The sequence below is a fragment of the Neovison vison genome, chromosome 12, assembly GCF_020171115.1.
Source record: "Neovison vison isolate M4711 chromosome 12, ASM_NN_V1, whole genome shotgun sequence".
NCBI lineage: Eukaryota > Metazoa > Chordata > Mammalia > Carnivora > Mustelidae > Neogale > Neogale vison.
This window is the reverse complement of record NC_058102.1, coordinates 84266946-84293183: the sequence shown is the minus strand read 5'-3', so window position 1 is coordinate 84293183 and position 26238 is coordinate 84266946. Positions and strand designations below refer to the sequence as shown.

General features: G+C 35.7%; 1 protein-coding gene across 3 annotated transcripts in view; it reads left to right on the top strand.

Moving 5' to 3' along the window:
* The window catches only part of SENP1 (SUMO specific peptidase 1), a 50882-nt gene that overhangs the window by 7122 nt on the left and 17522 nt on the right, over positions 1-26238 (top strand). For 2 of the 3 annotated variants that reach the window (XM_044226791.1, XM_044226788.1), the window contains exons 4-14: positions 319-403; positions 1271-1312; positions 5692-5851; positions 10432-10603; positions 17138-17241; positions 17323-17609; positions 19162-19216; positions 23256-23294; positions 24137-24221; positions 24455-24610; positions 25505-25636. In XM_044226791.1, coding sequence (XP_044082726.1) covers positions 319-403; positions 1271-1312; positions 5692-5851; positions 10432-10603; positions 17138-17241; positions 17323-17609; positions 19162-19216; positions 23256-23294; positions 24137-24221; positions 24455-24610; positions 25505-25636 — 1317 coding nt within the window. The remainder of the gene's footprint in view (positions 1-318; positions 404-1270; positions 1313-5691; positions 5852-10431; positions 10604-17137; positions 17242-17322; positions 17610-19161; positions 19217-23255; positions 23295-24136; positions 24222-24454; positions 24611-25504; positions 25637-26238) is intronic. The other variant, XM_044226790.1, reaches the window with a different exon arrangement.

Genomic DNA, 26238 nt, shown 5'->3' with positions numbered 1-26238 from the left:
TTTGATAAATGATACAGCTGGCTTTCAGAAAAGGATATACCATGTGCATGTCTACCTTTTAATGAGCATTCTTTGAATTAAGTTGTATAACAGATACTTTGCCTGTTTTTCCCCTTGAAGCCTCAGTCATTTCATTAGATTGTCTATGCGTTTTCCTTTCTTATTAGTATGTAGGGTTTTTTATAATATATAAAAATATAATTATATAGAATTCTGAAATACATCATAATCTTGTTTAATGATATTTTCCAAGCGTAAGTTTTTATTCCATTTTATTGTGAAAAATGTGATTTAAAAAAAATCTTTTGCTTTGTTTAGATTTTACCTTCCAGAGAAGGAAATTTGGACCGATCTTATACATGTTCTACAAGAAGTACGGCTTATAATCCAAATTATTATTCAGGTATGACATATTACTTGGAGTCACAGCATTTGTACCATTCAGATTTCTTCCTAGCAAATTGTCTGTGTTTACCATCTCTAGAGTGAAAACATTGTCAAAAGCAAAATGGCATTTTCTCCACTAAAACATCACTGTGTGTGTTGAGGGGGGAGGAGGTTACTATAGTACTTTACTGACCTAGTCTCAACCACTTATATTTAATGGAAAAGTTTATTTTTGGGGGGGGGGTCCATTTTTTTTATTTGTTCATTATGTCATTGTGAAAAGCAGTACAGCTTTGGTTTGGCTTTTTTTGTTTTGTTTTATTTTTAAGATATGTGTCTATGATGTACAGGATATGTGTTTTATATTGATATAAAGCACAGAGTAAGCCATTTCTGTTCTGCTTGAAATTATGAATCCTGACAAATTATTTCTACCCAAGCTTGTCCCTCCATCAGGGCAGGAAATGTTAATTACATGTTTCTATCTAGCACCTGCCACAGCCATGCTTGCATATTCAGGGGCTTGCCTGTTCAGCTTGTGATCCATGGCAGAAGTCAGCATTCTCTAAGCTATTCCTTGTCCCTGGCCTGCCCGACTTTCCATCTGCCCCTTTCCTAAGGTTAGGACCTCCAATGATCTTCTGGCTCCGTCTTGGGGAAACTAAGAGGTTTTTATTGGTTAGCTTCCTGGCAGTACGACCCAGGAAGATTATAGTGCCTTCCTATGTCTTATCACTCCTCATGCTTCAGTCTCCTCACCTTCCCACATATATGGAAATATTAGTAATACCGTTGAACCTGCCCTAATGGGATTTTTATAAGGATAAACTGAGGTGATAAATATGAAATGCAAATAATAATTATTGTTATTTGGCTTCCTCAGGATTCTTTGTCAGCAAGATGAGATCTCCTCCCCTAAAAAGACGTTAGTATGATGATCTTTTAGATTTATATTATATTTAAATGTCATTTAGGTGGGCGGTACTTTACCCTGGGCTCTGAATTTCCTCTCTTGGTATGGGAAATGGTCTTTGCAAAGTATGTGCATAGTTTGTATAGGAAAATCAGTTAACTGGCTCTGAAAATAACTCTGCCATCATTAACTATTGGAAAGGCCTTTTTGATGAGCAGAGAGTCTGACATCTGATTAGATCATTATTAATCTTAGGGAAAGGACATTTGAGTGGATAATGAAACAAGATCATTAATATTTCCACTTGAACTCAGGCTGTTTATTTATAATTTCATATGTTGATTTACCATTGGATAGAATATTTGCTTTTAGTTTAAAATAATTGCTGAATAATAATTATGTAGAGAAAATTATACTCAGATTCTGCTAACCATAACCCTCAATTCTGTGGCCTTATCCATGTGTACATACATGATACACATTGTATGATTCAATGCATTTCATCTTTTTTGTCCAATATTTTAATTTTTAGTTTTCCATTTATATGTTATTCTTCGTGTCTACCTTTTTCTGTTGATTTCTAATAATCCATGGAATTGATATGCACATTTACAGTGCTTTATGTGCAAATTGAAAATCCAAAAAGCTCTGAAAACCAGAAATTCTTTTCATAATTCATTTGACATCCAAACTGACCTGACCTGAATTCATTCCTTGGCAAAACCCACATGAACTGACATGAAGCTATTTATATTTTTGTCTTCTATTTGTTTCTGTAAATATGAGTATTTATATATTTCACCGCAGATGTATCAATGTGTTTGATTACAGGATGCAGCTTCAAATTATACCTTGAAGTGTTACATAGTATATAGCAGGTTATCTTTCTAAAATTCCAAAAATTTTAAATTCAGAAGTGCAGTGGGATCTAGGGGACTACGATTTAGGATAATGGTCCCATGCCTTTATTTGCTTCATTATTTTCTCTGTAGTTTAGGTCCTCTTCATGCTCACTATTTTTAGCTATTGTAAGTAATAAGAACATTTGTATGTATAGCCTTTTTTCTTTAAAATTTCATTACAAAAAAAAGTAAAATTTCATTACACCCTTGATATTCATAAAGGATATATCCGAGATCATTTCAGAACTTCATGTTCTTGACTGGTATATTTGACCAGATTCTTGGCTTTCTACTGAATTACATGACTCTTGAGAGTTACATTTTTCCTATGTTTGTCCTCATCCTGTAAGTTGATCCCTGTACCAAAATCTTACCCTGAAGTTTTGCCTCTCATTTGAAAGCCATTTTTTAGGAAAAGGAAAAAAATTACTTCATAACAGTTAGTGTATATGTGATGATGAATAGCGAATAGCAACAGTGAATAACAAAGCCATATTGAAATGCGGATGCTGAGTTATTAGAGTCATTTTCTAAGTCACAGCCTGAAGCAGAGGATTTAGATTTGTGCCTCCACCAAATTTCATCTCATCCCTGACCAAACAAATGTACGGATGTGTCACAGAGTTCCAGGATTGCTCTCTGACAATCAGATTTTAAATCTCTGAAGGCGAATGGTTTAAATACTTTTTTCTTAAAGTCTTTAATTTAAATCTACTTTTTAGAGTATATTTTTCTTAACTTCATTCCTTTGCCACATCCATTCTAATTGATTGTAAATCCTGCAGAATTGTGTCTCCTTTGTATGTCTTCTTTTCCAATAATCCCCACATTGATTTTCTGTGGTCAGTCCCCTTGAGCTTCACTGCTTGATTGGGCAAGATGGGGTCTCCAGTTTACCTGCCTTAGTCTTCTCATTCTGTCTTGGTATTTGTCTCCTTTCTTGCTATTCTCTTTTCTCCAAGGTGAAAACAATCATGGGAAAGCCCCAAACTTTAGAATCTAGGATCTGGAGCTTACTTACGATTTCCTGTTTTACTGCATCTGCTGCCTCTCTGTATCAAGTTTTTCAAAAATCTGCTTCTTAATCCACTTAAAATTAGACTAATTTAAAAAATATTTTTAGAGAAAATACAGCTCTTTTACTTTAATAATTTACTGCTGGTTAGCCTTTAAGACATCTTGATTTTATTTTCAATTTATTAACAATTGAAAATTGAAACATTTTAAACACTAAACAGAAAAGTAGATTAAGATGAAAAACAATTTTGCTTATGCTTAGAATCATTATCATCATCTTATCTTTGGAAAATATGTTAAATTAGGTTGCCAGACAGGCATTTAGTAGATGATTTAAAGCATCCTGCTATTTATAATAACTAAACCTGAAAGTTAACAGGAGCAACTGATGATGCTTACTTTCATTATAAGTAATTGCCTGACATACTTTTTTTTTTAAATTTAAAGCTTATTTCATTATGTCCATAAAACTATTGCCTGTCCTTGTAGAAGATTTGTAGAGAACGGTAGAAAAATACCCATCATTCTATTTTTGGAGCACAGCAAAAATTAAACTTTTGGTGTCTTTCCTTATAGTTTTGTGTGTGCATATGTGCACATAATAAGTAATCTTATTTGTGGCGTTTGTAATCTGATTTCTTAATGTTAACAGAATAGGAAGTTAAATCATCACTTAAAAAATAGTGTCTACAACCCCATTTGGGTCCCTCTCCAGCTCTGCTTGATTACATCAGTAGTAGAAGACCATTGATTGCTTTCATTGAGTGGGGGTGGAACCACCTTGTTCTGGTTAAACAGACAGGCTGCCTGATCCTGTGCTTTTCCCTTACATTTAAAAGCTGAAGCCTTTGTGAAATGCCATTGAGATAGCTACTCTGACTTATCCTTGGTCTCAAATTTCACACTTATTAGGGTAATTTTGCCTTTTTGGCGACATTCCTCAAGCAGACATTTCTAGTTAGATCATTCCCTAATCCTATTTTAGCAAGAAAGTGTAAGAGACATATTTCTACTATTATTACTTTGCATTTAAAGATTAAAATGTTCTGGTCCTTTAATGATACTCATTTTTTTTTTATTAGTCTTGTGTTCTTTCCTTAAAGTAATAGTAATAGATGCTAAGCATAGATACTGATTGCAAATGTACAAGGTTATAATTCATTTTAAAAGTATATTTAATTGTTAGGTTAGATTCATCCAGTGGTTAATCAACTGGTACTAATACCACCCCTGAATGCTCTTTTTTTCCTGTCTTATTTATCCTAAATCCCGATAATCCTGATTCAAAAAACCCACAAAAAACAAACAAAACAAACCCAAGTACTAAGCTTCTTTTTATCAGCTACTGTTTTTTTGGATACCAAATCAAAAGCTACATTAAATATTTTAAATAATATTGCGAAGAGTTCTGTAGTCATATGGTTTGAAAATGTTAGCATTAGGCAAAAATTCAGGAAGTAAAGAATTATCATTCTCATTTTTTTACTGGTGCTCCTCAGAGTTCCATAACCTGACATCCAAAGTTATTTTGAAGGTGCTGTTTTAAATTGTCTGATCCTGCTGATAGGGAGAGGTGGATTTAGAAAGTATTCTATTCCTGGGGCACCTGGGTGGCTCAGTTGGTTGAGCATCCAACTCTTGATCTCAGTTCAGGTCTTGATCTCAGGCTCGTAAGTGTGGCTCCTTGCTGGGCATGGAGCCTACTTAAAGAGAAAGAAAAAAAAGAAATTATTCTATTCCTAGCTGAAATTTCAAGAGACTTTTTCTTACCCCAGTTGGTAAGCCACAAGTCAGAAGATTCAAATAATAAATAATCCTCACTTAGCCTGATTGCAGTAATAAGCATCGGAGGGAGTATTGATATTTTTGATGATTATGACATTAAGTGACCTGAAGGTTACCATACCAGATGCATATGATGGGTCATTCCTGCCATAAGCCAGCCAGAATAAGCAGCAGTCAGGTTATCTCTGTTCTGAGAGAGAGCCCCCCTGCCCTCCGCCGAGTCCTGAACATGGTAATTAAAAGCAAGAAAATGACAGGAGCTGCTTTTTAAGCGATAACTGTTGTTCATTTGAATTACAATTCTTCTTGGCCCTCCACCTGCTTTCTTACTGGTCTGGCCTACCTTCTTTCAGGCCCAGGCCTGGGAGTGCTTGCAAGATATAGTTGGGGTAAAATGTTGACTTTTGGTGGACACCACGGAGTCACATTGATGCAGATAAGGCACATGGCTGTGGCAGGATTCAGCTCCTTCATCAATTTTCAGGTTAGTATGGCTGAATCAATTATAGTTTGTAGAAGTTCCCTTACTGCAGACTTTACTGGCAGTTGAGACTGGGATCTTTCTTCCATGAGAGACATGGTGCTTTACCACATTACTTTGGAATACAATGTTGGACATGGTTGCAGTCATATGGAAAACTACTACTGTAGATATTTGTCTAATTATTCAAACTTTTATTCTTTTAGACAACCCTTCCTCAGACAATTTTCTTGGCTCAGGAGACTTAAGAACCTTTGGCCAGAGTGCAAATGGCCAGTGGAGAAATTCCACTCCAGCATCAGGTTCAACTTCACAAAAATCAAGAAACAGCCGAAGTCTTTACCTCGAAACCCGAAAGACCTCAAGGTAGGTATTCTGGCCTCCTAGTTAACAAGGCTTTCCTCTAATATGAGAGAAAATGGCCATAACGTAGTTGTTTACATTGGTATTTTTTATTTTATTTTATGCAATACGGTGGTTTTATTAAAGCACAGGGACAGAACCTGTGGGCAGAAAGAACTGCTGCCCCAGGATTGTGGGGAGCAACTCAACATTGGCATTTTATTGTTTGTTTGATTTTTTTTTTAGGATTTTATTTATTTATTTGACAGAGAGGTAGAAAACACAAGTAGGCAGAGCTGCAGGCAGAGACCTGCAGGCAGATACAAGCAGGCTCTCCACTGAGCGGGGAGCCCAGCATGGGGCTCGATCCCAGGACCCTGGGATCATGACCTGACCTGAAGGCAGATGCTTAACCAGCTGAGCCACCTAGGAGCCCCAGTGTTGGCATTTTAAAGGAGTAACACTGTTTCTAAACTTTAAACTGTGAAAATATGGACAAATCCATTTTAAACCTTCAACTTTTAGTTTACTTGGTGCTGAGTTTTGGTGACAGCCAAAGTTTCTCATTAGAGGAGAGTTTTGAGGGAAATCTTGGTGCATGTGAGTATTTTGGAATCAGTATGGCTATTTTGAATCTTAAAGTGGAAATAGTTCAATTTTTACAACTTCAGTAGCAAAGAATCAGTACATTTTATAGGCTCTCCCATGAGCAGAGACCTGGCTTAAACCAAAGAAGTTCTGTATCTTATGGCCTTAGTCAATTGGACCTAAACTTCTTTTCTCAGAAAACAGAGTTACAAAAAGCTTCTTCCTTTTTAGCCCAATTTCTTAAGGGCTGCCTGTTCCCTCACCAAGCTTATACTGCTCATTAAAGACAGATGAAGTTTGGCTTAGAAACTTCTCCCTCAGGAACTTTATTAGTAAAATATTTCTTTTTTATTTTTATTTTTTTAATTTTTTTTTAAAGATTTTATTTATTTATTTGACAGAGAGAGATCACAAGTAGGCAGAGAGGCAGGCAGAGAAAGAGGAGGAAGCAGGCTCCCTGCTGAGCAGAGAGCCCCGATGCGGGACTCGATCCCAGGACCCTGAGATCATGACCTGAGCCAAAGGCAGCGGCTTAACCCACTGAGCCACCCAGGCGCCCCAAATATTTCTTTTTTAAAATATTAATTATGACTTCTTAAATTTTACTGTGATGGTGGATTTTAGGAATGTGGGGTCATTTAATTTCCTGCTTAGGCAAGGCTAAGCTTTCTGGTGTTGATAGAAACCAATGAGATGACTTTTATTTTGTGATTATTAGCACATGGACTTTGGAAATGTGTCAGTACTCCCAGGGCTGGTCTTCCCCACTTAATATATTTTTAAATTACACAAGAATTCATTAATGCATTCATATTGTAAAAGTTAAAAGGTTGCCATTAAAACTAAAGATGCTTGACCATTCCTCACAATCTTATTCCCCTCCCCTTGGTGTGTTTCCTTCCAAACCTTTCCCTATGGGTTTTTTTTTTCTTTTTTCTTTTTTTTCCTCCTATATAGTAGGCCATGTATACTATGAAATGTATAGTGCTATTTTGTTTTCATTAAGATTTCCTATATGTATCATTTGGCAAGTTGCTTTTTTTTTTAAACTAGGTAAGGCCATACTGTTATTTTTTAAATAACAGTATTATAGAAACAAATACATGTGCTTTGTAAAAAATCAGAAAATACAGATAGGTAAAAATAAAATGTAAAAACGTCATTTTTCCACCAGTGAGAGATCACCTCTGTAATATCCTAGTACATATCTTTTCAGATATTTTTCTCTGCATTTACATGCATTTTTTTCAATGTGGTGGTTATTGCTCTTAAGTCTAGAACAGCCCCTTTTTCTTATGACATGACTTTTTTTGCGTGTTTCACCTTTTGGATTTGATAGGTTTCTTCCTCATAGTATTATTTTGTCATCTCTCCTCTGTATTTTTTTTTTTTTTTTGTAAACTAGGTCTTTGTCTTGAATAAAAGCTAGTGCTTTGTTATATCACATTAGAAAATCTACAAATCTGTTTCTCCTCATCAGTGATACTGGATTGACCTCTGGATTAGGGAGATAACAATGTGGTCCTCTTGTACACTTAGTTTTTTTTTTCCCCCTTGTGATGACTAGAATGTAATCTAAATGATGTTACTTGGGCAATTTTATTCATGACCAATTTCACATCAGCCTTATAGTTACTCATATCAATTGATAATCCTTACCTGATAATTTTTTAAAATTGAGGTGAGATTGACATACATTATATTAGCTTTAGGTATATAACATAATGATTCAATATTTGTATATATTGCAAAATGACCTCAGTAAGTCTAGTTAACATCTGTTGTCATATGTAGTTATAGTTTTTTCTTCTGATGAGAACTTTTAAGACCTACTCTCTTAACAACTTGTAAATAAGCAATACAGTATTTTTTTTTAAAGATTTTAGTTATTTATTTGATAGAGGGAGATCATAAGTAGGTAGAGAGGCAGGCGGGGGTTGGGGGGAGCAGGTTCCCTGCTGAGCAGAGAGCCCAGTGCGGGGCTTGATCCCAGGACCCTGACTGAGATCATGACCTGAGCTGAAGGCAGAGACTTAACTCACTGAGCCACCCAGGCACCCCAGTATTATTAATTGTAGTCATCATTTTATACATTACATTTCCAGGACTTACTTATATTTTGAAGTTGGTGCCTTTTAACCTTCTTTGACCTATTAATAGTTTTATTAGAGTTACTGAAATAGTACTTTTCCAGTGTTAACCATTTCTTCTGCATTTATTTTCATTCTGCTTTGAAGGGGAGGGGTTTTTTCCATATTAGGTAGAGTTGTTTGGTTACCCTGATGGGATACCCTTCCCATCTACTGGGAAGGCAAGCGATAGGATTAGCTCTTTCTTTTTCATAACCAGTTTTTCAAAGTAGGTGTCTTTTTTGGTCTTTTTTTCTTTTAATAGCCACTTCATGTGCTTCAGATGAGGTTTTCTGTTCTTCTTTAGTGTCATTCCAGATTCAGTGTGTTCCTGTCCACTAGAATCATTACTCTTTTAATGTTCACATTCTCACAGCTTTGGCCACTTTTTGAGCTCCTTCAGGCTCACTACTGTCTGGCCCAATCCCTTTAATTGTAGGAAGCATACTTGCTTTCTGGCATTGCAAGATACCCTCCCACTGGTTTTTGTTTAGAAGAAAGACTTTTGCATTAAACACACATGCACTGTAGAAAGCAGGAATTCATTATATCTTCACCAGACAAATTATAGTGCCCTTGCCTTCTTTTGGTAGCAGCATCCACCCATCCTAAGGAAGTAAGCCTGGAATTCTGACTCCTTGATTTCTTCTCCACTCTAACATACATAGAAACCATTGTAATTTGTAGAGATATAGAGCATGTAAGTGATTTTAAGTTTATTTTAATTCCAGTTAACATACAGCGTTATATTAGTTTCAGGTGTACAATATAGTGATTCAGTACTTACACATAACTTGCCCCCTGCTTATTAAAACGGTACACTCCTTAATCCCCATCACCTGTTTCACCTGTCTCTCCTATCCACCTCCTCTCTGGTAGGCAGTAGTTTGTTCTGTATAATTAAGAGTGTTTCTTGATTTGTCTCTCTCTTTTTTTTTTTCCCTTTTGAGAGAGCATATATGTACTTTTTGATTTTTTTTACACCTAGTCTCAGACCAAAAGTACTGACTTAAAGAGTTGCTTCCATTGAATTCGGCTTAGTTGGCTGTGTATCTCTGTTTTGCATCCTCAACCAGAAAGAAAAGAAAAAGAAAAATCAGTATGCTGAGAGCAAGTAGCTCATCCTTGCAGGGCAATAACAGATGAAAAAGACCACATAGAAAGAACTTTAAATTATTAATCTAGCCTTAGAGATAAGACAGGGTTTTAAGTTCACAAAAGTATTTTTCCTGCCAGTTTTTTTCCCATTCTTTGGGGGGCACAAACAGTTTAAAGAAGCAAAAACAAAATTCTCCTTCAGAGGAGGTAAATGGGCCAGAAGAATTGAGAGAGTGATGTAGCCTAGGAGAAAGCCTTCTGGTTGTTTTTAATGAAGGAAGGGAGCCATCTGTTGGTTTTTTAAGGAAATTTAAAAATTCAGTTTAAAAGCTTCATTGAAAGGCTCAGCTTTATCCATCTTTGCATATTTAATCTTAAAGTAAGTCCCTCCAAAGGACTTGGGGGAGGATGCTATAGCAAGTAAATAGAAAGTGTAGGTTAGATCCTTCAGACCCAGATTTTCTAAAGAAGTCTAATGTGATAAACTTGTTGTCATACTGCACAGGTCTTTGGTTCCTGACCAAAGGAACTGTAAAGCCAAGAAATACAATTTTAGGTGTTTAATAATTACAGTATGGCAGAATCTGATGGAGCAATCCATAGGTCATTTCTTGTATATTTCCCTCAAATGGTACATCCCTCATTCTATTGATGTTGGTTTTGTTGACACTTTGGTTGTTTTTGTTATTTCTTGGAAATAAAAATCACTAGGTTTGATTTCTTGTTGTTCTTTTCTTACAAACTCTGGTTTTTGTGTGTGTGTGTGCGTGTTGTTGTTTTTTTTTTTAGTGGATTATCGAACACTTTTACGGGAAAGTCAAACCATCACTGCCATGTGTCTGCATATGAAAAATCTTTTCCTATTAAGTCTGTTCCAAGTCCATCTTGGAGTGGTTCATGTCGTCGAAACCTTTTGAGCCCCAAGAAAATGCAGAGGCGACATGTTAGTACAGCAGAAGAGGTAAGGAAAACCTGCAACAAAGGCTGCTAAAGGTTAGAATCTTTCCCTGTCCCTAGCCATTCATTCCCTCTGATTTAGATGTTTATTAACCATTCCATTTAGTTAATCCTTTCTGTGCTTTTTCTTTCTTAATTTTTTGAGTGCTGTCATCTGTGCTAAAGAAATTAGAGATTTTAGCAGGACTTCATCATTTCTCTTACTGCTTTCAATTCTTGTTAAAGAGCAGACTTAATTTTCAGTATTTTCTAAATTACTTCTCATACATCAAACTATCTCTGTTCTTTTGGACCCTTCCTCAACTTGTGTTTCTTGTGACAAAACTGTTAACTTTGCTGGATTTGATAAAATACTGGCCCTTATTTCTTATTAGGACAATTTTCCCTCACTATAAAAGGAAAATCAAGAAGCCAGCTAAATAATTTATGTCCCTTCATTATGAGTAAGAAGATCTTTGAGATCATAGATATTCCCTCAAAGAAAGATATTTTGTTGACACTTTGGTTGTTATATGCATAAACCTAAAGGAAAAGAACCTAAAGGAAAAAAAGATCAATTCTGTAAATATAATATGGCATATAATTTATGTAGCAGAGAATGTGCTCATATCTGTTAAATATTTATTACGCATCTAGTCAGCTTTGGACTGCTTGCTATGAGGATACAAATAAATAACAATACCTTACAGTTATGTAGCCTATAGAGTTTCCAGTATGCTTTTCACATGTATTATTATGTTGAATCATTTTAATCCTGTGAAATAGGTAGAGATGAGGTAATACCCACATTTTAAACACATTAGGAGAGTAAAGGTCAGAGGTCACACAGCTAGTAAAAGACCTGGCCATCCTACAGCCCAGGTCTTCAGGAGTCTAGTCTGGTATGCTTCCTGTTATACAACACAGTGGTGTGTTTCCAGCCCGTTGGAGCTTACAGATTAGAGAGTCAAGAATACAGCATTTCGTGCTAAATAATTAATTTCATAATGAAGATCTTTTAAGTGGCAAAACGTGATTATTTGTGACATGGTTAGTGAAAATCCTATACATTCTGTTTGGTTTTATGTTTGTATTGAATCTGAAAAATTAAGCAGAGGGTGACAGAACTAGTAAGTCATACTTAGTAGAGAAAGGGTAGAGAAGAAACTGGCAGCAGTTGCCTTTGGTGATGAGAGCTGAGCAACAGTTATAAAAGATTTATTTTTCACTTTTGTACTACTAAATTTAGTACCATGTATGTGTTAGTTATTACATAAATATTTTTAGATTACTGGGGTTGTGCTTCTGCTGGAGCCTAGGCAGCCTGCAGGCTACAGAGAGACTTGGGGGAAGAAGATGGCAGCAGTGTGGTGGCTGGATATTGTCCCCCAAGCCTCCCCTACCTCCCATGGCTGCCACTGAGATCACAGCATCCTTAAGATTATCTGTGTTTGTTGTAAGCCCACCATTCACTCACTAGCCAAGCAGTCCTTTGAACCACTCCGCCCCTCCTCTTTTCACTTCTACCTCCACCTGAGGACTTGGGCCAGCTGGATTATATTCAGCCCTCCCAGCCCCAGGCTGGCCCACTAAAGGACATGAAACTGGAGTTCCCCTTCCTTCTACAGTGCCAAGAAAATGGCAGGGACTGAACCTATCCCACGCAATAAGAGATGCAGAAAATTTGGAGTCAACCAGTTGTTTGTAGGTCTATATTCTGCTATGAAAAGCGACTCGCTTTTAGTACAGAAATACCACATTACCCATATAATACTAGTAAGACAAAATATAGGACCAAACTTTATTAAATCAGAGTATCAACAGATTATTTAGATATTTAGTCTCAGATAGTATGGACAATCTAGATTAAAACATAATACTTTTTCCCCCCCGGGAATAAAGAATTTACTGGTGGGGAGCTCACAAAGTGGAAGAAAAGGTACTTTCCATGGAAATACTGAGATCTCCAAGGGAGAAGCAGTTGCTTATGTTAAAGAAGGAAAGTTAAGTATTGATTTTACTGCTGGATTTATCACTTTCAGGAATCTAAATCTATAAAAATAACATGATGTTGTTACCACTTTACTGTTCAGGCTTACAACAGGAGTTTAAAGAGAATATGTAAAGAAGAATTTGGAAATATGTAAGTGGTGACTGGACCACCACTTGGCTAATGGCTGATTTAAGGACATCATTAAAGAACTGTACTATCAAATAGGGTAACCACTAGTCCTGTGCACTACTTATATTAGTTCAGTTAAAATAAGATAAAGATTTTGTTTTTCAGTCACACTAGCCATATTTCAAGTACACATATTGCTAGTGGCTACCATATCAGACATATTGCTAGTGGCTACCGTATTGGACAGTACAGATATAGAATATCTCCAATATAACTAGCACTGTTTAGAGGATATGGATTTCTGTTTGGGAAAGAGAAAATACTAGGGATTTTTAAAATGTAAAACAGTAAAAACTCAAAGTTTCTTTTCATATATATGTTGTTTCCAGGCATGCCTCTCTGCAACATATTGAGCAACATTTTAAGATGTTGGACTTCCTTAATAGATGACACTGGTGGTTTTAGTCTTTAAAAACAAAACAAAACAAACTTTACAATTTTGTTATAACCAAGAATTTTGGGCTTAAAAACAGAAAGTTGTTGAACTATGCACTTTTGATAATTGAAATTTATGTTAATTGTATAATTGTATAAAGCTATTAATTAAAACAGAATCAAAGTTAGGAGATTTATGAAGTTATTTGAGTAATTTATATTGAAAGGTTTTATTGTTCTCTGTTAGATTTTTATAATTTTACAGACAGTTTTATGGAGACTCTTAACAAGCATCTAAGTAAGAATCTGCCACATTTTTTAAAAAATAGAATTCAGCACCTTATTTACCTTTATATTGTTTTAAACTTTCCTTTGTCCTTTATTATGTTTAAAACATAATATTAGCCAATTTCTTTTACTTTAACATATTATCCTTCCTTTCCTCTTATTTTCCTAATTTGCTTATTCAGTAGAAATAGCTTAATAAGTAATGTATAGAGAAAGATGTTTTCTTTTACTTTATAGTACCAGATGCTCCAAAAAAGAATTGTGTTTCAAGTTTGAAGAGACTTACCTTTTTGCATGTTCTTTTGGTAAAGCCAAATGTTATATATGTTCTTGAGAGAGTTGTGGGACTATCTTTTCTTTGCCTGAAATAGCAGTTAAGTTCTTGTGATCTTTAAATTGTCATGTAGAACAGTGAAAAATTCTTAACCTTTTTTCTGTAATTTCTTTTTTAGACTATAGTTGAAACTGAAAGTATGAGGCTTCAAGAGACCTCAGATAATTATTCGGAATACAGAACATCTCTTCCTGTTTATTTTATGGTGTCTAATGACTATGAGGCTGTTCCGGTTTAGACAGAGGCTTTTCTTTGAAAAGATGGAGAAAATGATCTGTGGGTGACTTATGTATGTTTAATTGATTTAAAAAAATCAGTTCATTACCTTGAATCAATCTAGATTTATCATAATGTACTTTAGCTGAGTCATTGGCACGTTGGTTCTTCGTGTTTTATTTAGAAGTATAAACATTTATTCTTTCTTTCTTTCTTTCTTTCTTTCTTTCTTTCTTTCTTTCTTTCTTTCTTCAACAGACAGAGATCACAAGTAGGCAGAGAGGCAGGCAGAGAGGGAAGGGGAAGCAGGCTCCCCACTGACCAGAGAGCCTGATGAGGGGCTCTATCCCAGAACCCTGGGATCATGACCTGAGCTGAAGGCAGAGGCTTTAACCCACTGAGCCACCCAGGCGCCCCTAAAAATTTATTCTAAGAAACTATTTTGCTATGTGATGTGAGGGAGGAGAGAAGTGTTTTTAACTTTTTACAGTTGAAGTCTGTAGGGTACCACAGGCAAAGATCCTTTCTATGTCACTGTTCTCAGTGTGTTTGTGAAGTCTTCATGTGTTGGGGGCATTTCTTTACATTCCCTTGGTAGTCAAAGGAACCTCTTACACCAATTTCTCTGCTTTATTTTCCTCCCTATGATGTGATAATGTAGTCAAGCCTTTTTAAAATTTAGTTTGGTAGGACAGTGGAAATGAACTACAATGATTGGTTAATTTAGAGTTAATTTCCATGACCCAGATGGTATTACTCTTCTGATTTTCCTTCACTGCCTCCTGAAAACAACATACTGTTAAGCCCATTGTATTGTGGATTATGAATTAGGTTATTTGGTGTAGTGGGAATGTGGGATCAACTTTGGTGGTTGTTCAAAAATTTCAGTCATTAAAGTGCCAGGTAACACAGCTTTCCTGTATGTAGATCACTATGGAGTTGGCTGGCAGTCTCTTACAATCTAATAATCTGTAATGATGCTTCATTCTTCAGACTGTCTACTTAAAGAACCTTTATAACAGCAAATTTAGTTTTTAATAAAAAGGCATTTATTTTAATTACAGCTTTAAAAAATTTTTAGATTTTTTTTTTTTTTATTATCCATTTGAGACAGATACAGAGACAGACAGCACATGCACACACGAAGGGAAAGAGGGACAGGGAGAAGCAGACTCCCCATTGAGCAGAGAGCCCGACATGGGGCTCGATCCCAAGACCTGAAGATCATGACCTGAGCCGAAGGCAGAGGCTTAACCATCTGAGCCACCCAGACACCCCTTAATTACAGCTTTTAAATTTATCTCCCAGATACTCATGGCCTCCCCAGTACAACAGCCAAAACCTACAGATTTGGTGATTGATAATAATGTATACCTGCTAACCATTATCACTTTTGTGCTCTTAATGAAGTGCCTGTCCAATACTGTAGACCGTTTCTTCACAAACACTAGGAAAAAGGACTGCTGTCATTTTAAATACAGTATTAATGTATAAGGGATAAAATAAAGGATTTTTTTTTCTTCATATAGAAAATTGCAATTTGTTTTTTCTCTTGGGTCTGTTTTTCCCCCAAATGCTTAACTAATTCTACCTTATTACTCATCTATTCAAATTTAAGGATAGCTCTTTTTCATAAGGAGTTGTTATACTTCACAGTTCAAGGTGAATCTTGTTAGATCAGTAACATTATAGTGACAATGTGATTGACAGTTACTATGTAGCAAACAGTGACCAAGAAGAAAAAACTTAATGTTTGTTTGCCTTTGCATAGATAGTTGCTTAATTTCATTCTGCTTTGAACATTTATAACTGAATAAAATGCTATGCACATTGAAATATCATAGTGCAGGATGTAGCTAGCCCTGGCACAAAATATTAAAATTATTTCATGAAGATTAGTGGTTGTGTTAAACTGTATATAAGATTTTTTTTTAAAGTATCAGGGCATACTTTGTAGTGAATGCAGCCCACTGCTTCTGGGGATCAGTATAGAATAGACGTTTTCCTATGGTTACAAGTCCACGTGTAATCTGGTTCCCTGCCAAGTAACCTCTCTTACTGCTCTGCTGATTCACACTGATGTCACTTTTCCTTTTTTTTTTTTAAAGATTTTATTTATTTGACAGAGACAGTGAGAGTCAGAACACAAGCAGGGGGAGTGGGAGAGGGAGAAGCAGGCTTCCCGCTGAGCAGGGAGCCCGATGCAGGACCAGATCCCAGGAGCCTGGGATCACAACCCAAGCTGAAGGCGTTCGGTTAACGACTGAACCTCCCAGGCGCCCCATTACTTCACTTTTCCTTGAACACATTAAGCACATACCTGTCTCAGGGCCTTTGCGTTTGCTATCCTTCAACCTGGAATAGTATTTTATAAATTTCTCTGACATACCTCTTACCTTGATACAGATTTTTGTTGCAATAACCACCTTTTTAAAGGGGTCTTACCTGTTCTTGCTTTCCTCTCCATCACTTTCTATTCCCTTTAATTTTTCATACTATCTGACTAATCTTGTTTACTCTTCCTTTTAAGTATAATGTAAATTCCACAAGGACAGGAATTTTATTTTATTTTATTCAGTGCAGTATCTCTAATGAGTGGTGCTTAGTAGGTATTCAAAGTCAATAAATGAATTCAGTACTGAGGCTTAGGAAGAAGAGTAAATATTGGAGATGGAAACCATCTCTGGAAAATACTTATACTCTTAAAAATTAGATAAAGTAGAAAACAGCAAGGTATCCCACTCTGATTTTGACTCTTCTGGTTACTGCCTTATAGTTTTTCTAGTAGATGTCAGGAATTGTAGGGTTTGTTGGAATCCTAATTGAGAGATCCTCAAATATTTTGTTTCTGTCATTCTATCATTTGACTCAAAAGTGATTGCCTACTGGCCTTCTGGTTTCTTATCCTACAGCCTGTCTGCATTGTTATTTACATATATGTCCCATAATTTTCCAAAATATAGTATCTGGTATTTATTTCATTTAACTCTTCTTATAATTTTCTAGAATATCCCTAAGGATAATTCTTAAATATCTTGAGGGATTCTATCTGAACTTAGGCAGAACTTCTGGGTATCTAGATGCTGCTTTGAAAAAAAATCTTCTTCACTGGTTGTGTCTAAGATTTCTTTCTTTCTTTCTTTCTTTTTTTTTTTTTAATATAGACAGTCCAAGAAGAAGAAAGAGAGATTTACAGACAGCTGCTACAGATGGTCACAGGGAAACAGTTTTCTGTAGCAAAACCCACTTCACACTTTCCTTTACACCTGTGAGTCACAGAAACATATTTCAAATGAATTTAATTCTCATTTTGTCATTTGATATTGAAACTATATTCTTCTCTTACTAGGTCTCGATGTCTTAGTTCCAATAAGAATACTTTGAAAGACTCACTGTTTAAAAATGGAAACTCTTGTGCAGCTCAGATCATTGGCTCTGATACTTCATCATCTGGATCTGCCAGCATTTTAACTGCCCAGGAACAGCTGTCCCACAGTGTGTATTCCTTATCATCTTGTGCCCCAGATGTTGTGGCATTTGGATCCAAAGATTCTGATCCTGTCCATCAACCCCAACATCACCACTCTCTTCTACATCAGCCAGATCACTTACCAGCTTCAAATACACAATCAGAAGGTGAAATTGGTCTCGTTTAACTATATTTTCAATCCTAATAGCTAGTTAACTGTTGATGGGATCCATGTGAATCATAGGCAAGGTTGTAATCTGAATGTAACGTAACTAACATGTAAGAAACTTCAAATACATTTAATTCAGTTAGCCTTACCACAGATAAGCTAAACCTGCAAGTAACTTACTTTTTTCTTACATGGAGATGCAGATGATTTCATATATTTTACTTAAAAGATTAACTTCCTGAGCAGAGTCTAGGGTCAGCACAGTCAGCCCAATTACTTAAGTACTTTCTCTGTCTCTAGTACTTTACAATGACCATTAAGTACTCTGAAGTTCTAAGAGTTTTGGAACATCAATTAAGTATTGAAGTAAAAGTTCTTAACCAGGTAATGTTTTCAAAAGCTGTGTAGTAAGTTTATGCATGTTAGAATGGTTATCAGCAAATTTCAGAAACAAAATGAGTTTTCTACCTAAGTTTCAGTTAACTAAAATATCTAGATTCTGCACTCCAGTTAATGAAGGTTTTCTGTGATAATTTCGTTTGCTTAGTTTTCCTCTTCTGTAGGTATGTGTTGTGTATGTTTATGATAGTATGTATTTAGGTATAGAACTTAAAACAAGTTTTAGGTTAAATGGTTAGACATTATGGATCTTTTGATAGATCATTCTCTAAGGCTCTTACCTCCTTCCTCAGATTGTTTGAGATATATATATATATATATATATATATATATATATATATTTTTTTTTTTTTTAGATATTCTTCACTTTCTTAAAATTTCACTTGGGGATTAAAATTATTGGTGGCATCATTATATAGCTACATGTATTCATGAAAACCTTTATAAAATTTTGTGAGATGATTTACTGGGAACTACCATTAAAAAAGCCTTTAACCTAAGACACATAAGTTGTATGACAAAGGGTTAGATGCAACTAAACTGAAACAAATATACTGTAGTACATTGAAGTGTTTCCTTACTTTTCTTGTACTATTTAATAAATATTCTAAATGAGATTCTAATCATTTCGATTAGGACATGATCCTCTAGAAGGACACAATTCCTGCCTTTATCAACACTGAAAATAAATGATGGAATTTGTACGTTTTAGGCTCTGCTACTTCTGTAGCTGTTTCTATCTTTCTACCTTCTGTTTCTTCTTCCCTTCTTTCACCTTATTCAATCTCATGGTAGTTCATGAACTAAAAACTTTTGAGAAATATTGGTTTGTTCTTGTTCCCCAGGAACAGAAAGAAGCAGCACAGGAATCAAGCAGAGCCTGGGAGTAGGAGATGAAGGGACTATGTGCTTGTATTTTAGAACGACTGCTTTCTTTGTGAGGCAGGCTCTTCTCTAAGCCCTCTTTCTGGCTTAGTGAAAATGGGCCTGCCTCTCTCTCTGTCTCTTCCATCCTATCTTTGTCCTTATGCTGCATTATTTTTATGAAAATAGAATATAACAAAGTATGGGAACTTAGACTACAGGCATCTAGAGTATATAACTATGTAGGATTTTATTAATAATGATATGCTCTTGTGTTTCTTTTTTAGGATCAGACTCTGTGATCTTACTCAAAGTGAAAGATTCCCAGACTCCAGTTCCCAGGTAAGCTTTGGAAAAAGGGTGTTCTTGACATATTTTCTTTTTCTTCCCCTTACTCTCAATTTCTTCACTGAGAGTTACAGAATATAAGGTCAAACTGCCTCAATTCAGACCTCTTGCCTGTGTTATTTGAATTATTTCAGTGACTTTCTGATTGGTCATCTTCCTCTGGCCTCATTCTTGAGCTTCATTTCGTCTTCCATCATGGTTTCAAATCCATTCTTTGCCTTTTCTTTTCTATCTTCCATTCTGCAACCCGAGTGGTCTGTTTAAAATGCATATCTGATTATTCATTAAATTCCAATAGGAGTGGCTGGCTCTCAGACTAGAGTCAAGCCCAAACTCCCGTGATATGGTATACAAAGCATTTCCTCTGCACACCGCACTTCCTGTCACATGTTCTTTCCTTTAACAAGTATTTATTGATCATTTACTATGTGCCAAGTCCTAATACAGACATTAGGGCTAACAGTAGTGAACAAAATGAAAGCCCTGCACTCAAGGAAACTACATTCTGGTTATAAGAAGTATAAGGAAAGAGATGGGGGACAAAAAATGAATGAGTAGATAAACATTTATGTCTGGTAGTGATAAATGTGAAGAAAAATAAAGCAGGGTAACTTATAGGCTGGGGCACTGTTATCTGGGTGGTCATGGCAAGTCTGATAAGGGACATTTGAGGGGAGACGTGATGGAGGTGAGAGGAGGAGACGTGGGAAGATGGGACTCTTTCCTGTGTTTATTACGTGCTGAACTATATGTGATACATACTTACTTACTTTCATAGTCAGTGTTCCTTCTGCCTGGTATGTAGCCCCTACCTCAACTTGTCTATCTAAAGAAGCAGGAATCTCTTTATTGTCTTTTAAATCTCAATTCAAATATGATCTTCTATGATACTTGACTTCTATATGAAACTTTTTGCTTTGTAATTCAGTGGGTTACTACTTAAGATCGCAATTTCTTTGCCATTGCTCTTTCTGTGGCTTTAGCAATTCAATTGCTGGAATGATAATAGTGTCAGATTTCCATTGAGGAAGTTAGCAGTAGTGAAACATTCTTTCTTATCTCAGTTTCTATACTTTGCAGCTCTCCTATATGTCCTGAATTTTAGATAGTTAAAGAAAAATTCTCTGTTATAGTTTCTCAAGGAGATTTTAGAGTTTGGAGTTCTTTTTTTTTTTTTTTTTTTTTTTTAAAGATTTTATTTATTTATTTGACAGAGAGAAATCACAAGTAGATGGAGAGGCAGGCAGAGAGAGAGGGGGAAGCAGGCTCCCCGCTGAGCAGAGAGCCCGATGCGGGACTCAATCCCAGGACCCCGAGATCATGACCTGAGCCGAAGGCAGCGGCTTAACCACTGAGCCACCCAGGCGCCCCTAGAGTTTGGAGTTCTTATTCTTTATACATTTTTTTTTCCTTGAGTCCCAGACCTGGGTTCTGATTTTGTCCAGGCATCTTGTAACTTTGGACAAGTTACCCTTCTGAACCTTAGTTTCCTTTTCAGTGAAAATGCCAGTATTAACACCTTACTATTTTTTGAATTGCTGTGAAGGTTAATATACTCAAAAAGCACTTATAAAAGTGTTTTCACACATAGTACACAAAGTAGGTATTTTTTCCTGGGGAAAAAGTCAATCTCATATAAAGAGTGCTTTTAGTTCTTAATGTTTCTTTACTGGGTATACCTTTCCTTTATGGAAGATTTCTCTTGGTGATGCCTGAAGAATGAGATGGCAGGAGAAATGGTCTGCTGGGGAGGGCTGATTGACTAATGCTGTTTATCGCAGTTGGAGCCTGCTCTCTCAAGACTTGGTTGATTGGCTCTTTATTCTTAATCTCCCACCACTGCCTCTTGGTTAAGGTCTCACAGTGAAGATCTGCCCTTATTTCCCAGAATATGCCATTCCATTTCCTATTTTTGTGCCATTGTACATGCTGATCCTAATCCCTATAATTTCCTTTCTCTCCTTGTCCACTTGTTCTTGTTTTGCTTTGCAGAATCTGACTCAGGTGTTATTTTTTCCTCAAGACATTTCTCTGACTTCTCCAGGCAGCATAAGCCTTTTCTTCTAGTACTTCTATCCCTATGTCTGTTCATTACTAATACTTTTGCACTAACCTAATGGTGATAATGCCTGGCATACGATAGGTACTTAGTAAATAAATCTTTGTTAAACATGCATTTCCTAGAAAGCCTTAAATGCACTCTTGAGCAGCTCAAGTATTCATCATCTCCCTATTGGTTTAAGGCTTTGGTTTATTGAAAGGCACATTGCAAGAGAAGAAATCACAGCCTTCAGAATTAGACAGACATAGTTTCTAATCCTGACTTCCAAAACAGATTATCCTCTGAACCTCAGTTTCCTTTTCTGTACACTACGAGGAATAATTCCTTATTACATATTATATTAAGGTTTAACTATTATGAGAATTATCATGAGGCTTAACTACTATAAAACATCTAAAGCAGAATTTCACACAGAGCACTAAGTAGGTGCTCATAAGTTGTTTTAGTTATTACTGTGTGCTTCAATCATATGAAAAATAATGTATAATCTTATTTTACTTTTTTAAGCCACCAAATACCTTGATCCATTGAAGAGCAGTACTTTTCCCTTACATTATTCATTTCAATTACTTATTTCAATAAGTACTGAGTACCTGCTGTGTGCCAAGCACACTCTTAGTGCAGAGGATATGGTAGTAAATACAAAACACAAAAATTCCTATCCTCATTAAGTTTATGGTCTAATAAGGAAGCAGACAAGCTTTAATAGCGTGATACAATACCATGAAATTCTGGGCAATTCTTGTCACTTCCTTATATTGTGCAGTAAATGTGTTTTCATGTTCATTTGTTTTTAATGTCACACACTAGGCCTCTCACAGTGCTACCACTGATCTCTCTGACTTTCTATCTTGGTTGTTACATCAGTATGCACTGTGCCAAGGATATAGGCCACTATGTGTATGTTTTCCATTGATTAACCTCAGTGACAGTGGGGAGGCAATAGAACAGCATTGTCATTGCCAAACCCTAGCCCAAGGATGGTTGGGAATACTGATTCTCAAAAGGTAGGCTAAGGAGCAAGGGATAAACTCTTGAATCCTTGTTCTTGCCTTCACTAAGACAGACTGTACCAATTGAAGAACTGACAGGGACTCTGATTTCCATATTTTACAAATCTGAAACTAAGACCCATGGAAATGAAGTGACTTTGTCAAAGTCACAAAGTGAATCGGACTGCTCCAGGAAATCTAGATCTCTTAACTCCCAATTTGATGCTTTCCTCTGTTTACTTGTTCTATGTATCTAAAAGTTTTCTTTGGAAAAGTGTTCACTCCTCTGTTTGTTTCTTTGAGAAATCCTTCAGTTAGGGATTGGCAAGGGGATGATGACATTTGAGAAGAGCAAGAGGCTCTATAGGAGAGAGAACATGCCTGTGACTCTTCTGCGAAGCATTATTCATTTGGATTGTCACAAGAGCTGCATGGACTAGAACTGGTCACTCTTCTTTGGAGTAGAGTTGTATTGCTGATTTTCCACTATGATTCATTGACTCACTAGCCATTTGATACGAATTCTTGTGTGGGTGGGGATTTTCAGTGTGTGGTATGATTTAGTTGAAAATATTTTGATTCAAGTAGACTGACAAGAAGTCTAAGATTTGACTAAATCATTGATAAATCTGTTAATCTGAAGCATTTGGAGGGAGGAATGATCTAGCCTAGTATATTACCTTGACATGTGATGTGCTCTTTCACATCGTTTTGGTCTCTCACACAAGAGCTATGCTACAGTTAACTTCTCTGCCGAACTTTGGGTCATCTTTTTAACTAGTATGTGTGCAAATGACTCGTACCTGTATTCCTTTAGTTCCTAGTTGCAATTATTTTATGTAATTTAGGACTTTTTACTTATTGCATACATATAAAGCATTCTTATAAATTATTTAAATGATTGGTTTTCTTGGTGATAATATTTGAATTTTCTTATAAGCCTCCTGCTCATTTGTCATATTTTTTTCCCCACCCATAGTCCTACTTTTTTTCAGGCAGAGCTGTGGATCAAAGAATTGTAAGTTGTTAATTTTGGTTGGTTAATTTCCTTCTCCATCACTTCCTTTCCAGTTAGAAGTAGTCAATTAGCCAATCACCCCACCTATATTTAATCAGTAAAGATTCCCTATTTAATATTTATTTATAAAACAACTTTTAAGTTGTTGGGTTCTTAGAACCTATTGGGGCTGGGACATGTCTTTGCTTAGGTTTGTTAAATATGTAACAATTACTGAAATTAAATTGGATTGGAGAACTTTCAGTTAGGTATTACCTAGAAAGGAAAGTAAATGCCCTTATTTTCACATTGATAAAACTAATTTATTGAATAATTCACATTTCTGGAATTTGCAAAATTATTGAGTTTTTAGTCTCCATTTTCAGTAACTTTGAGTTATCCAAATTCCTGGCCTTACTAATTTTTTTAGGGGAAAAAAACTCATATTTTTTCTTTTGGATCATAAATATTTGAATTGAAACCTCAGTTATATCTTATATTATTTGCTCCTTTGGGATTCAGTCTCATTTTTGAGTTTCTAGAATGAAGCTTCATTTTCTCCATAATCTTATAAGTATACTTAAAGGAAAAAAGAGACTACACATTTGCAAATATCCACAAAAGTCACTTTGTTCCCATTTAGCAAAAAAAATTCATCCTTTCAATAAAAATAGGATAATTTTAATAACACTACCTGGTTTCACTTGTCTTAAAATATAAGTGTAGTGTAACGATAAGTTTAGTGTACAGATTTTAGACTTTCTGTATGAGGGTTTTATATTTAATGTTCATCGTTCATTAACAATGTGCCTGATGCTAAGACAGTGGTCTGCACTTTTGTCCCATTCCTTTTCATTTCCTAGAACTAGTGTTTATGATTCTCGAGCACGGGAGAGATTGCGCCAGATTGAAGAGCAGAAAGCACTAGCATTACAGCTTCAAAACCAGGTAAACGAACAATTAGAGATAAGGTTGTAAATAAATAGCATATCCAAGTTGAAACTAATTTGGAAGATTACCTGGCTTGGGATCAAAGGTATTGTAATTGCAAGCTGTTATGGTTGTGTAACACTATATATGATTGGTGTATGTCCTTGGTCTCTCCAGCTGGTCCTGCTCAGTGTATGTAGAAAAGTAGTAGTTTTCCTTATCCTACTTAACTCTAAAGTTCTTTTTTGCAGAGATTGCAGGAACAGGAACATTCAGTACATGATTCGGTAGAACTGCATCTTCGTGTACCACTTGAAAAGGAGATCCCTGTCACGATCACCCAAGAAACAGAAAAGAAAGGTCATAAATTAATTGAGAGTGAAGATGAATTTCCTGAAATCACAGAGGTAAATTACATACTACAGATTCTTGTGCTAGCAAGTGTGTTTAGAAGAAATACTTTGAATGAATTTCAAATGTAGAAGTAATAGAACACCTGGCATTTAAATTGTGTTGCATACCCCTGCTTTCATTTATTTGTATTACGATACCAATCTTGACTTTCATTTTAAAGGATTATTGAAAATTGAGGGAAGAATTGTGGGTGGCTTTTCATGACTTCAGTGAAAAAAACATTGAATAAAATTGTGTTTTATTTTATGTACGTTATCACTTGTATGTGTACAATAGTTTGACATCAAATAGTAGTAAGCTGAGGCTTATGGTTTTTTTAAGTAGTAAAAAGTCAGTATAAAAATTTAGAAAATACATAAAAGTCTTTGTACATTTAAGATAATCTGTTCCTTAATCCATTCTTCTGTTGGAAAAACTATCCTATAGCTGGTAAGTATAACACATTTATTATAGTTGTCTTGAATTCCATAATTTACATTTAAGAAGTCTAATTTTTTTCTACGAAAATGTGTCTGAAGATACTACCTTTATCCCCTTACTACCCTTTGGGAAAGATTCTATTTACTAGGAAATTGTATGGACCAAATATACGAAATATAATTAGGTCTTCTTGTGGACTTAGAAAATCTGATAGCAGAAGGTTATTTCAGACTTAGGAATAAAAGAAAGAAGGGTCTGAAATTTTGTGCTGCAAATGAGAAGGGAGGACAAGATGGGATGAAAGGAAGTAACCCAGGAAATTACTGGAAGGAATAGAAATCAAACCAAAATGTTAGAAGTGAACAGTTGATTACTGATAAATATAGCCTAGGGATTATATGAGCTTTGGTGAGAAATCTAGTCTGTAGCCATGTAGGCGTCATCTCTGGTACCTCTTGGTTCCCTAGGAAATGGAGAAGGAAATAAAGAATGTATTTCGTAATGGGAACCAGGATGAAGTTCTGAGTGAAGCATTCCGCTTAACCATTACACGCAAAGATATTCAAACTCTAAACCATCTGAACTGGCTCAATGATGAGGTAATCTCGCACCTATTTTTATATTCAAATAGTGAGCGTTAAGTAGAAACTAAATCAAGGCATTATCTTTTCTCCAAGTGTGGTCCTCAGATGACCTACATAGAATTGGCTCTCCCATGTTTGTCCGTTCTCCTGAGTAAGTATGAGACACTGTGGTGGAGAAATGCATTTTAAACAAGTACCGCAGCTGATTTTTTTATATATACCTGTGAGCCTGAGAACGGCTGATTTACCTTGTTGTGTGTGGAAGATCTAGACACTGAGGGAGAGGACATTTGGCTCTCATTCTTTTTAAGGCACCTACCCTGCAGTTCACATCTTCTGAGTAGATTTTTAACAGCTCTGACTGTGTTGCCATCATTTCCATCATGGCTTCCATTTCTACTTCCTTTTTCATCTTTCTGTACTTGTTCTAGGTTACCTAGGTTATGAGACTTAAGCTTTCTAAAATAGCCTGCATTTACATATGATATTGAAAAAGGTACGTTATTAAATATACTGACATTGAAAAAGTTATATTATTAAATATTTGATGTACTGGGTTGAAAGAAAGGTATGGCCCTCAGCTCCTGCTAATAATTTTAAGTAGATTAATTACAGTC